Here is a 13,390-nt window from a genome sequence, read left to right as displayed (position 1 = left end):
ATTCCCTCCACTTCCCTCGGAGGAGGAGAGGGTCAGATTGCAACCGAGCCGCTTTTCTCTGTGTGCACCACGCAGAGGCTTGGCGAACCTTACATTTTACCGTGGGAGACGTGGTTTGACGTGAGGAGGAACTTCTGGCCGTCAGAGCTACGAATTCCTTTGCCACTGAAAGCACCCTGCCCAATTATGTTGACCTGGAAAAAAAAAACTTGAGCTCTCCAGATGTAGAACGATGCTGCCTGGAGGCAGCAGGAACTTCAGACCTTTCACCAGTAGGGGATGCTGGGGACCTACTCCAGGAGGGCCCCGTTGCCTTGGTCTGGGGTGAGGGCTCCAAGTCTGCGCGTATAAAATATCCCAAGGGATTCTGACTTTGGACCCGAGTTGGAATCTGCCAGAGGAGTTGCCCTGGTTGAGTTCCTTACCAAGATCTAACGCGGAGGATGGGGGTAAGAATGGATTAGGCTGTGTCTGGGGAGTGCTTTGAGCTCTTTGAAGAAAAGTGCTTTCGAGATCAAAGGCAGCGCTCTCAGTCTTCTGCAGCTCAGTAGCCTGTTCTGCATCCTCGGTGGACCACCCTTGGCCTTGACAAGTTTTCCGATGCTCCCCACACCCTCACGGGCATCAGTCCCTCCTCTGCGCAGTCAGTCCTCGTCCAAATGATTCAGGCCTCGGGCAGTTTCTCGGGAGCGTGGGGGGTGGGGCTCTGGGAGGGCTTCGCCTGCAGCTCCCACCCGGCCACTATCCTGCTGCTTTCTGTCTAGACCAATTTCCCTCGGCTCTGCAAGGGTGTCCAGACCAGGAGGGAATGTGTCTCACAGCCTGACAAGGCAGCCCAGCCGTGATCCCGGCACCTGACCCAAGCCTGGGAGCTGGTGTTCTGTGGTATGTGTGTGTGGGCGGGGAGGTCATCATTTCCTTGGCCTTGCTTCCAGGTAGGGCAGCAATTAAAGCCTCGTGCGCATGGCAGGTGGCCCTTATGCACCACTTGTGACGAGCCTTAGCTGTGTGGTTCTTGAATGTTAGCTTGTTTCAGAATGACCATGGACTCTTGATTAGAGAGTAAATTCCCAGGTCCCTCCTCCAGGGGGTCTAAATCAGTGTGTTTTGGGGGCAGGGGACCCAGCAATGTGCATCTTAGCACACGTTCCCCAGGGGTTCTGATGCAGGCAGACCCCAGACCCCGCTGAGAAATGCTGCTCTAGCCTGTTTCTCCAGAAGGTACCAGCCTGCAAAAGGCACGCCCAGGAGCCCTTCCAGTCTACAATTCCACTCCTGTTCTCAGCGTGGAGGGAAGTTCTTGGGGAGGGCGCCAGGCCATAAGGCCACAGCTTAGTCACGCACGTGTCCTTGTATTGGTATATTATTATCGGAGGCAGAAGCACACTGTTAACTTGGCCCCGAGAGCAGATGGAAAGGTGAGGTCGATTTGTGTGCTGTGTGCATACCGCGGGCATGATCTGTAAACCTGACTGATGAGAAATGGTTTGCTTTATCGGATGGGATAAAGCTGCAAAGTTGGTTTGTACAAGGCAGCAGAATCTAATTAGGGAGAAACCATCCATCTTGAAAATCCAATTGGCGATTTTACAGCCTTTGCAGAATTTTCTACAAACTCTCATGTTTGCCTTTCATTCACCTCTACCCTCATCGTGTGGGGCTGTGTGCCTGTGAGAGAGAGAGGGACAGACAGAGACAGAGGCAGAGCGGCATTAGAGAGACTGAGAGAGACTGATTTCACTGAGAGAGACTGATTTCAGGGGAACAAGGGAACCCTAAGTGGGTTTTTCTAGTAAGAGCCTCCCTTTGCAGCCGGAGACCGCAGTTGCGTGGGGAAGGCGGCAGGGGGCAGTGGTGAGTCTGAGGCCCTCACGACCGTTCTCATCCCCACGGCAAAGCTGGCGGAGGCTGAACTTGCTTCCATTTTCTTCTCCGGCAAATAGCAGACTCGTTGAGATGTTTCTGGCCCAGGGTCTTCACTCCGTGATCAGAACGTGAGGGGCGGGGGCGGGGGTGGAGACCCGGGAAAGGGGGCAACCTCCAGACATTCGGCCCCATTCCTCACCCCAGGACGTGCTCACTCCACAATTGACAGACCCCAGATGGAATTTAGATGCTGACAATCCTAAATGCAGAGGTTTGGAGTTGTCAGGTTTTTTTTTTTTTTTCTTTTCTTTTCTTTCCTTCTTTTTCTTTTTTTTAAAATTTTTATTGGAGTATAGCTGATTTACAATGTTGTGTTAGTTTCAGGTGTACAGCAAAGTGAATCAGTTATACATAGACATATATCCCCTCTTTTTTAGATCCTTTTCCCATATAGGTCATGATCCCTGTGCTATCCAGTAGGTCCTTATTAGTTATCCATTTTATATATCGTAGTGTGTATATGTCAATCTCAATCTCCCAATTTATCCCCCACCCCTTTCTCCCCTGGAAACCAGATGTTTTCTACATCTGTGACTTTATTTCTGTTTCATAAATAAGTTCTTTTGTATCTTTTTTTTTTAGATTCCACAAATAATATCGTATGATATTTGTCTTAAAACTGAGGATGGTGGGAAGGCAGTGTGGTACTGTAGATGCACGTGGGGTGGGAGTCGAGGCCTGGATCCTTCCCCCACTCTGGCCCAAGGAACCAGGTGACCACACACAGGCCACTTGCACTGCCCCGATCCTCACTTCCTTCACATGGGATACAGGACACTTGTCTGTGATGGGAGGGGAACTCTTCCTCTCTCTGCATCTGCCTTTCCCCAGGCTTCGCAAACCAGAGTCCTGTGGATCGGACCACTGTCGGTCCACACGGAAACACATGAGATCAGAGCGACTGCTCTCCAAGGCCAGCGGCCATTTCTGAAGCTCTGCTTTGAGTTCAAGCTTCTGAAATTTATCTAAACTGTAGAAGAATGCCATTTGTTCTGTTCAAGGTTAAGACTATCCTTTCATTTAGGGAAGGAAGATGCCACTTTTCTTCCTGGAATGATTTCAGCACACCCTGCCTAGAGCCTAGAGGCGGGACCAGATGACTTTCTGAGACCCTTTGTTCCTAAGTGAAGGCAAAGGAGAGAGGGAACAGGAAAAAAATATGTTGACCAAGTAATATTCTATAGCAGAAAGGCTCGGCCTGTGTGCCATTAGCTGGAACCCCGGTGGAACTGAGTATTAATGCTCTGTTCTAGCCTGGTACCTTGACTCTCTGTGTGCTATGCACTTTGTGAAGCTTAATTAATTTCCACAGTACCTGTGGGAGGCTGGCAGGGAAAGTCCTTGCTCGCTGCAAATTCTCTCTGAAGGCCTCTTTGAACCTAAGCCTTGTATTGACACAAGCATCACTATTCCCAGCCCATTTTGCTCCCCACGTGTCCCATCCTTAGATCTCCAGTACCCCTGATACCATGCACGTGCACACTGCACACCCACACACACATACACACACACACACACACACAGTCATCCTTCTGAGAGGGGGCATCCACCACAGTCAGACGTCCTGGGTGGCACTGCATCCTCGAGGTCAGACCTGGGCCTCTCACCCTGGCTTTCAGTAGGTTCCATCCTTTTCAATCCATTACTACCCTTGCAGCATCCCCAGTATATAATTGCTCTCCTTCCCCCCACTGTCGAACATCTCCCTTTTCTGTACTCAGCCTTTCTTAACTTTTCCCCTGATAACTCTACACCCGCCCCACTGCCGGAGCAGGTAGCTTCCTCCACTTAACTCAGCCAAGGCTGTGTGGTCACAGAATTATGTCAGCTGGAGCTCAGGAAGGCACCATGGGGTGGGGTTGGCACCGTGGGGTGGTGTGTGGCCTCTTCTGCCTGTTCCTTTCCTCCACGCCACTTACGCGTGGACTTGGAGTTCATAAACGCTGAATTCCTGGTGGGCAGAGACCATTCGGTAAGTCTAAATTACGTTACCCAGAATGTTGTTTTATGAAGTAGTCAATCAATGCTTGTTAATGCTGGTGGTGACGTAATGGGTCTGCTAGACCTTTCCACAAGCATGATCTTACTAAGTCCACATGATTTCTTTCTTTTTAAAGTATTTTTATTGGCGTCTAGTTGATTTACAGCGTTGTGTTAGTTTCAGGTGTACAGCAAAGGGAATCAGTTAGACATGTACATAGATCCACTCTTTTTTTAGATTCTTTCCCCATATAGGTCATTACAGAGTATCGAGTAGAGCTCCCTGTGCTATGCAGTAGGTCCTTATTAGTTACCTATTTTATATATGTGGTGTGTATATGTCAATCCCAATCTCCCAATTTATCCCTCCCCCCCTTACCCCCTGGTAACCATAAGTTTGTTGTCTCCATCTGTAACTCTATTTCTGTTTTGTAGATAAGTTCATGGGTACCCATTTTTTACACATGACTTCTTTCTAATACGGGTATTACCATCTGGTTTTCCAGATACAGAAAACCTCGAGCTCATTGAGGTAATGTGACTCGTCCAAGGCCAGAAAGCTTATAAATGTCAAAAGCAGGATTTGAACCGAGGCCTTCTCACTCTGACCCTAATGAACTCTGAGCCCACTGTAGGTGTCAGCAGGGGGTTAAGACCTACACGACCCTGGACTACACAAGAGAGGCTCCGCAGCTATGACAGTGAGACAGAAGGGAGAGGATAAATAATTAGTGCTCCTGACTCTTACTCACTCTCCCTGGCTCCTTCACACATATGTCCCCCACCCCCCTGAGAACTCACGTCTCTCTCCCTCCCTTCTCTTATCTATCTCTTCTCTGTCTCCTCCTCCCTGTGTTGTTCAAAATAACTAGGCATAGATATCATAGAATGAAATCATTAGACACTGCCCTGGGGGAAGGGAGTGTTTTCAGAGTGGTTAATAGAAGACAGGTTGCATATTTATGCTCACATGTAATTAACTGATAGCTCAGAGAGCTCCATTACACACTGTTCTTCTTGTGTTCAACATGTTTACCAATGACATGAATTAAGGGAGATATGGAAGAATATTTTGTAGTAATAAAAAAAAAAGGTCCATCCATAGAGAAGATACAACAAATATAAACCTGTATGTGCCAAACAACATAGCAAAACACAAAAAGCAGAAACTTAGAAAAACAAAGAACATTTGATAAAAACAAGACTTTAAAAGCATTTTAAAAGTTTAAAAGACTTCAACAAACTTATCTCAAATTTGACATATCAGTCAAGCAAAAAGCACATCAGAGCTTCCCTGGTGGCACAGTGGTTGAGAGTCCACCTGCCGATGCAGGGGACACGGGTCCATGCCCCAGACCGGGAGGATCCCATGTGCCGTGGAGCGGCTGGGCCCGTGAGCCATGGCCGCTGAGCCTGAGCCTGCGCATCCGAAGCCTGTGCTCTGCAACGGGAGAGGCCACAACAGTGAGAGGCCTGTGTACCGCAAAACAAACAAACAAACAAACAAAAAAAGCACATCAAATATACAAAGTGTTTGAAACCATCAACCAGCAAGCTTGATTTAAGAGATGAATGGGGAGTTGTGCGCCTTGCAGTAGAATACACATTCTTGTTATAGAACTTATGTAAAAATTGACAATATGGGGATACAAAGGAAAGGCTAATAGATTCCAAAAAGTAATCCCTTACCAATAAAGTTTCTTACTATAATACAATAAAACTAGAAACCAACAGTTTATATATTTTTTAAAATGCTCTTCCTTTTTTTCTTTTTAAAAATATATTTATTTATTTTATTTATTTGACTTCACAGGATCTTTGTCATGGCACACGGGAGCTTTAGTTGTGGCATGTGGACTCCTTAGTTGCAGCATGGGGGCTCTTTAGTTGCAGCATGCGGGATCTAGTTCCCTGACAAGGGATCAAACCCAGGCCCCCTGCACTGGGAGCTCAGAGTCTTAACCACTGGACCACCAGAGTAGTCCCTAAAATGCTCTTCTAAGTAAATCTCAGATAAATTAAATAATCAAAACCAACATTATAGGTTATTTAGATTACATTATGATTGAAAACTTAAAGTATCAACAGAATTTGGAAGGTCATTGAATACACTGGGCCACCGGCTGGGATCCATTAAGATAGTGACAGCTGAGAAAGATGGACTGAATCTAACAGGCATAAAACCTAACAGAATTGCATTTGAGATCTTGCCAAAATCCAAAACACCAATGGCCAAAGCACAAGGTGGGAGAGAGAGGATTCAGTCACACCACCTTTTTCTTTGTTTTTTAAATTAATTAATTAATTTATTTTTGGCTGCTTTGGGTCTTCGTTGCTGTGCATGGGCTTTCTCTAGTTGTAACAAGTGGGCTTCTTGTTGTGGTGGCTTGTCTTTGCTGTGGAGCACAAGCTCTAGGTGCATGGGCTTCAGTAGTTGTGGCACATGGGCTCGGTAGTTGTGGCTCATGGGCTTGGTTGCTCCGTGGCATGTGGGATCTTCCGGGACCAGGGCTTGAACCCATGTCCCCTGCATTAGCAGGCGGGTTCTTAACCGCTGTGCCACCAGGGAAGCCCCTCAGTCGCACCATCTTTAAAACAAAAACCATCACTCTGCCATCAAGTTTCGAGGTTTTAGTCGACAAATGGGTTCAGCGTTCATCAACTATGTGATGTGACTGCCCAGAAAAGTGAATGTGCTCTTAGGCTGCATGAATAGGTAGGCAGCAACTAAAGCAAGAGAGATCTAATCTGCACCGATCAGCCCTCATACACTGGGCATTCAGTTTGTGACTCTATGGCTTGAGAAAGCTCAATTAGAGCCCATTCAGAGAATAGTAAAGGGGATGGTGAAGGGACTTCCAAAAGAAAAATTCCATGTGAGACATGGCTGGAGGAAGTGGAGAGGCATGACCACAACCCAAGGCTACTCCTTGATGCCTTAACGCTGTTTTAAAATATATGAAGGGTTATTACACAGAGGCAGGATAAGGTCATAGAAAGACACATGTCTATGAGCCAGAATAGTCCATAGATGAAAGAGCTGCTTAGAGATCCAGCATTCCCTCTCCCTGGAGGTGTTCTAACCCGGTCTGGGTAAATACTTGGTGGAGATATTGTGGCGAGGATTTTAACACTGGAAAAATAGGTGGTTGGATCAGACAAGCCTTCCAACCCCGAAATTCTTCAATTCCCCTGGAATCTGGTATTTCCTGCCATGTGGTCCACCCATGGACTTCTGAGTCTGGTATCCAAAGTCTTAAATTTATTTCTTACAGATTTTCGGCATTAACATTTTGAGCACAGGCCCTGTGGGTGACATCAATGTCTGAGTGTTCGTAACCTAGTGAAGACAGCATAAACCCAAAGGAAAGAGTAGTTCAGGGCTTTGAAATGTTCACATAAAGACATACGGTGTCCTCCGAGGTCAGAGAAGGGGGTCAGCGCGTTGGAACAGACAGGGAAATACTCATGGAGAAGACTTCAAAGTCTGTGTTTGTGTGCGTCAGGCAATCTGAGTGGTTTTAGAAATAGTGGCAACAAAGGGGTGTATAATAAGCAAACATAATCCATTGCCTCTTTCCTCTGATGGCAGAACGTGGTGAGCCCGGCTGGAGCACCATAAGCCATATGCCCAGATTTTTTTTTTTTTTTTTTTTTTTTTGCGGTACGCGGGCCTCTCACTGTTGTGGCCTCTCCCGTTGCAGAGCACAGGCTCCGGACGCGCAGGCTCAGCGGCCATGGCTCACGGGCCCAGCCACTCCGCGGCATGTGGGATCTTCCCGGACCGGGGCACGAACCCGTGTCCCCTGCATCAGCAGGTGGACCCTCAACCACTGCGCCACCAGGGAAGCCCTGCCCAGGTGTTTTGAGAGTGTCTCTAGCCATTGTTTCTCCCAGAAAAATAATTTCTCTGCAGCCCCTGCTCACACACAGCCTGCATCTCGAATGGATCTCGCTCTGACAGGAGGTTTGATTGACTAAGCTTCCTGTTCTTCATCTTGCTGATTGCTTCTGCCCCTTTCCAAACCTAGCAACCCTTTTATTCTTGAAACAAAGACCCTCCTCCCCTTGGGGAGTGTTAGCCCTTGCCCCCCGCAGCCCATGATAATAATTACGATAATAAATAATCCCTTACATCCATTTAGGACTTTGCAGTTCAAATACCTTGCAAACCTGCTCTCTTGTTTGGTCATCGAGATGATGCTGGGAGGAACCGGGGGTACAGGTGCTACTTTGGGATCGGAGGAGGTCTTCTGCCCTCTGAGCTGGTTTGGTGATGGGATTGGTGTGCACAGCACCTTAATTATCTCATTGCCGGGGCTCGGGTGTCCGGCCCTGGGTCAGGGCTCATCCTCTGAAGACATTCAGGCCTTGGCAGCCTACCAGGATGCTGGCTGGTTTTGTTCAAGAGCATTTGCAAAGAATGAGCTCCATGTCTGATCCAGTGTGGGCCCAGGATCGCGGATGCCCGCCTGCATCCCAGGACTTCTTTGTGGTGGGCGCATCCTTTGTGTTGAGGGCTGGGAGTAGGTGCCATTCAGAGGCTACCTCTCTCTTCCCCCCCATTTGTTTGTTTGTAGCAATTTGCAAAATTACTTACTTCACGACTAACAGACTGACATGTGAGCACGAGAAGCATAGAGTTTATTAATTTAATCCAATAAAACTTCAAGTTAATATAACACATTTAATGATAGTGTGGAATTAATGCTCTGCATGGTTATTAGGCCTAAACGGTACACAGCTTATGTGCCTGACCGTAACCAGTGTTGCTTTAGCAGCGTCAAATCCATTTTTAAGTTTTTCTCATATCACTTTATTAGTTCCCTGGTGCTTATATAGTTGGAATCATTGTCTCTAAAGTTTTCCTGGATACCGTTTACCACGTAGCATTGGAATTTCTTCCAGCACAGGAAGATAACTCCAGGCACCAGGGGAAGACCATCTCTGCTTCTGAAATTTCCTTTCCACTGTATCATTTCTGCCCCTGAGGTGTCCCTATGCAACAGCAGGTGCCTCGGCTCCTTACTTCTCGCCAAGGTTTTCTTGTAATTGTCATGGGGTAGCTAAGAACCAAAGCAACAGTCCAAACATTTGTCATTTACCAAGAAGAGAGTTCTCATTCTTCACCAGAAAGACGTTTGTTACTCCTGGGATGGGAAGCCCAGTGATGAACACAGAGCCTTGGCTTGGAGGAGTCTTGGAGAGCTGTGTCCTCTTGCTGAGCACACCCTGGGCCAGTGCCATACTCAGAGTCGGGTTTGTGGTCTTGGGGATACAACCAAGAAAGGGAACTCAGACAGGTGAGTGACCTTGACCGTGCAGATCCACACCGGTTCCCTCGTCTGGGTCAGCTGTGTGGTTTCTGTCGAACTGGAAGGATGCCAGTCAAAATGGCAGCCTGTGCATGTGGTGCACAGGTAGCGAGTGAGGAAGGGGCAGCCTATGGGCTGTGGTGCAGCCTCGGGCAGCGGGGGAGGCCTGGCGCTGGACTGGAGTCCCAGGGGTACTTGGGGATACAGGGAGGTGGGACTTTGAATGACGGAAGGCTCAGGGGAATGAATGCTTTCCCATCCTTGACGTTTTCTTCCGAAATCTCTCTGGTACCTCTTAGAACCGAGAACCAGGGCTGTTTGTTCAATTATAAACGCCTCCTTCGTTGAGTAAAGAACAAGGCAGTGCCAGCATTTGAGTTTAGAATGGCAGGTACCAGAATTGGCAGTAGGTGTGTATATTGCAGGTTCAAAGCAGCCCTGGAGAGCTATGACGTAAGCCTGCTTGCTGGAGCCTAGAGTTTCCTTAACAGGACGGAGGGCAGGGAGCGAGGGGCAGAGAGGACCTTCCATGCCCGGTCAGAGAAGAGGTGTAGAGGTGCAACCCCCTGGGAATGTCACATGTGATCATCTCCAGTCTTGGTTCGAATGCTAATACCTGGTCCTTCCCGTTTGAACTTGGGGGAGTACTTGAAGGAGGATCTATTACTGGGAGAGAAAGAGGAGCCATCCCGGGGTGACCCACAAACCTTGTCCCCAGAGCCGTATCTGTCTTCATCTCCATGTAGGAGCAGAGAGGCCAGCTACGTACTTCCTGTCCTGCGGGGCTCTTCGGAGTAGGAGGGGACGCTGAGAACCCAGCGTGTCACTATTGCCATCAGCATTTACCCAGCCTCACCCTTCCCATGGCCCTGTGCCGAGATGGGTGAGCCCTTGGACAGGTGTGGCCCCCTTCCTTTCTAGGGGTGTTGTGATGGTGGCGGTGGTCACCACCATGGAACCCTTTGAGATCCTATGAGAAATGAGGGTCACGCAAAGTTCAGCACATAGTTTCCAGGAGAGTACAGTTCAGGTGGTGCTGATGGAACCAGGTAGAGAGAAAGCGCCCAAAGTGGGAAACAGATACACCAAGAAACCAAGCAGAAAGGAAGCCCACACCACACACCTTTATGCTGTCAACAAGCATATAGGGATCAGTGGGCAATAGGACGGTGAGTGTCACAGAGGCTGCGTGGATTGGTGCTGAGATAAAGCAGAGGACAGGAAGGTGGACCCAGGGATGCCTGGGAGGGACAGCTGGGAGATAGGAGGATGAGAGGGTCCTGCTGGGCCTCAGTGGTCAGCTGATCCCGGGGAGCTGACCCTGCAGCCTTGGCTGGCCCGACCGCCATGGTCACCCACGCCACCCAGAGCTCCACTGGGGGATAAAGGCATCTCATCGCGCTCTCTTTTTGTCACCTGTGCAGGAAAAGTGCTGCCTATGATGAAGAGATCCAGCACCTGTACGAGGAGATGGAACAGTTAATCAAAAGCGAGGAAGAGCAGTTTCTCCTGAAGGCAAGAGTCCGTTCCCGGGGCTTGGCTCTGCGGGCCAGGCTGCAATACCACCTGCTCTGAGCACGCCCTCTCCCCAGCCCCGGATCTAAGATTGCAGTGCTGCATGGCACTATTGATTTCCTGTTTCCCTGCTTTGTTTATTTTTTTCAAGGCCATTGTCACCTTCAAATATGGCATATAATTTCCCGGGTTTATTTTTATTGATTGTGGTCTGTCTCGTCCTACTAAGATGTAAGCCCCAAAGAGCAGGGATCTTTACCTTTTACGTACTAATGTACCCTCAGCACTTCCACCGCGCTTGGAGCACAGCAGGCAGGCGTTCAACAAGTAGTTGTTGAATCAGTGAATGAATGAACAAGGAATCAATGCAGAGAAGGATGGAGGGGCTTTACCAGTTGAAGCAGCCTGAAGCCTGGCTTGACGTTAGCTGCTCCCGAGACCTCCACGGCAAGCCTGCACGAACGCGACAGCCCGTGCCACTCCACGCCCAGCAGCTCCCCTAAGGGGACCCTCGTTAGAGCCGATGCTTCCCATCCTTTCCCCTTGGAAACCTAGAAATTTTAATTCCCAAGACAACTCAAGTGCCACTCTTCTCGAATTCCAAGGGGGAAAATGTAAAACTCACATTCCTGCTCTTAGTCAGGCACTTAGCCTTCCACCAAGCCCCGTTGTTTGTCTTGGGAGCTCAGAACTGGTGAAATCCCTTCCTGTTCCAGGCTAAGCAGGATCCTTTAGGGGAACATATTCATGAGACGGAGCTACAGGAAACTCCCTCTTACCCATTTTCGGATTATCCACTTGTTGGGTTCTCAGCGGAAAAGTCTTGGATTTGAAAGGCGGCCTCCTGTCTTAGTTCGGGCCATTACAAAAATATCATAACCTGGGTGGCTTATAAACAACGAACACTCATCTCTCACGCCTTTGGAGGCTGGAAGTCCAAGATCAGGGTGCCAGCGCAGTCGGGTTCAAGCAACAGCCCTGTCCCGGGTTGCAGGCTGCCAACTTCTCTGTGTCCTCACGTGGGCAAGCAGGCTCTCTGGGGTATCGGACGAGGGCACTAATCCCACTCTGGTGGGCTCTGCCCTCGTGACCTAATCGCCTCCCAAAGAGCCCACCTCCTTGGGGCCATCTCCTTGGGGTTAAGTTTCAACGTATGAATTTTGAACATAGAGACCCCATCACTGGCTTGCTGCCTCTAAAGGCTGAACCTGAGGCGCTGTCACATCGCTCCCCTGCTCCTTAAGGCAGGTTGGTCTAAACCAGCGTTTCACTTCATTCTGCCGATTATTCACACCACGGCCCCATTTCTTATCACAGACGCCCTTCCAGCTGAGAGGGCGTCAGAATGCTTTCCAGAAAAAGCCGGTTGTGTTCTCCACCCAGAGCCCTCTGGAGGCTGGGCAGTATTTCCAGACCTCCCCCTCGCCTTCCTTTTTAGAGCGCTAATGCGTCCTGGCTGACACCGCCCTCCCCCGACATCCAGCCTTAGTAAAGGCGAACAGGCAGAGAGAACACGCATCTCCTCACCGAGCGGACCCTACGGGGGCGGGGGGCTTTTCCAGAAGCCTCAGCCTTACCGCCCCCCCCCACGCATCCCCTGCAATAGTAGACCGCTCCCTTTACCCCAGTGGCTTTGTGCACAGAGGGGCCGAGTTCTGGGGGGGTGGGGGGCGGCATTCGGCCCCCTCCCCCCCACCATGACTACAAGTCAAAGGTCATAGCTAAGGAAAGATGCTGCTTCCAGAAGCAATAGGTGGGTCAACGCCTGGGGACTGGGAACGGAAAGAGGTCGGGGCTGGGGGGGGGGGGGGAATTCCAGGGCAAATCTGCCCCAGTTGGGGGGTCTGACCCCGCTGCCGCGCCCCACCCTCCAGCCCGGCTCCTCCCTTCTCAAGGCCTCTGAGCCCCAAACGCCTTTCAGGCTCAGCTCTGCGATGTACGCTGTTTGCGTACGCGTGGGAGCCGTGAACACGTGTTGGCCGTGCTGCGAAGCCTTTGGGCGCGCAGGCGTGGCCTGGCCACCGTGTGAGGTTGGTGGTCTACAGTTCATGACAGCTTGAGAGGCTGCACCCTCTGGCCAGCTTGGCGCTCGGCATCTCACTGGCCGTGACCCCCTCAGCACTCTGTACCCAGCAGGGCCGCTAAGACACTCCGTCTGGCCTTTGCGAGGCTGCCGGCATCAGCCGGGGGTCCTGGAGCTGCTCGCCCCACCCCCAGCCAGCGGGGTGGGCAAGATTCCCTGCAGCAAACGTTGGGAGCAGAGGCTGCCTGGTCATACCCTGCCTCCACCGTCAGGCGTGGCCGACACGAGGACGGTCACAGGCTCCCCCCGAGCCCCGCTGACCTGTCCAAAATGGGCAGAGAGGGCTTCCCTGGTGGCGCAGTGGTTGAGAGTCCGCCTGCCGATGCAGGGGACACGGGTTCGTGCCCCGATCTGGGAAGATCCCACACTCCACAGAGCGGCTGGGCCCGTGAGCCATGGCCCTGAACCTGCGCGTCCGGAGCCTGTGCTCCGCAACGGGAGAGGCCACAGCAGTGAGAGGCCCACGTACCGCAAAAAAAAAAAAAAAAAAAAAGTGGGCTGAGGAACGAGGTGGCGTCCCCAGATGAGGGGCTGAGGAAGAGCCCTGGGCTTTGACAGGGGCTGCTGTCCC

At 50.3% G+C, this 13,390-nt stretch overlaps 1 protein-coding gene across 9 annotated transcripts in view; it reads left to right on the top strand.

Moving 5' to 3' along the window:
- Positions 1-13,390, top strand: part of CRACR2A (calcium release activated channel regulator 2A) — a 163,549-nt gene that overhangs the window by 107,714 nt on the left and 42,445 nt on the right. For all 9 annotated transcript variants that reach the window (XR_016394848.1, XR_002645097.2, XM_022577328.2 and 6 more), the window contains one exon: positions 10,646-10,736. Coding sequence is in view for 7 of the 9 variants with exons in the window: in XM_022577328.2 (XP_022433036.1) it covers positions 10,646-10,736 (91 nt within the window). In the remaining 2 variants the exon portion in view is untranslated. The remainder of the gene's footprint in view (positions 1-10,645; positions 10,737-13,390) is intronic.

Source organism: Delphinapterus leucas, chromosome 11 (genome assembly GCF_059928025.1).
Source record: "Delphinapterus leucas isolate spDelLeu-1000000601 "Yukka" chromosome 11, BTC_Dleu_Yukka2, whole genome shotgun sequence".
Classification (NCBI taxonomy): domain Eukaryota; kingdom Metazoa; phylum Chordata; class Mammalia; order Artiodactyla; family Monodontidae; genus Delphinapterus; species Delphinapterus leucas.
The sequence above is the reverse complement of the archived record's forward strand: the minus strand, read 5'-3'. Positions and strand labels throughout refer to the sequence as shown.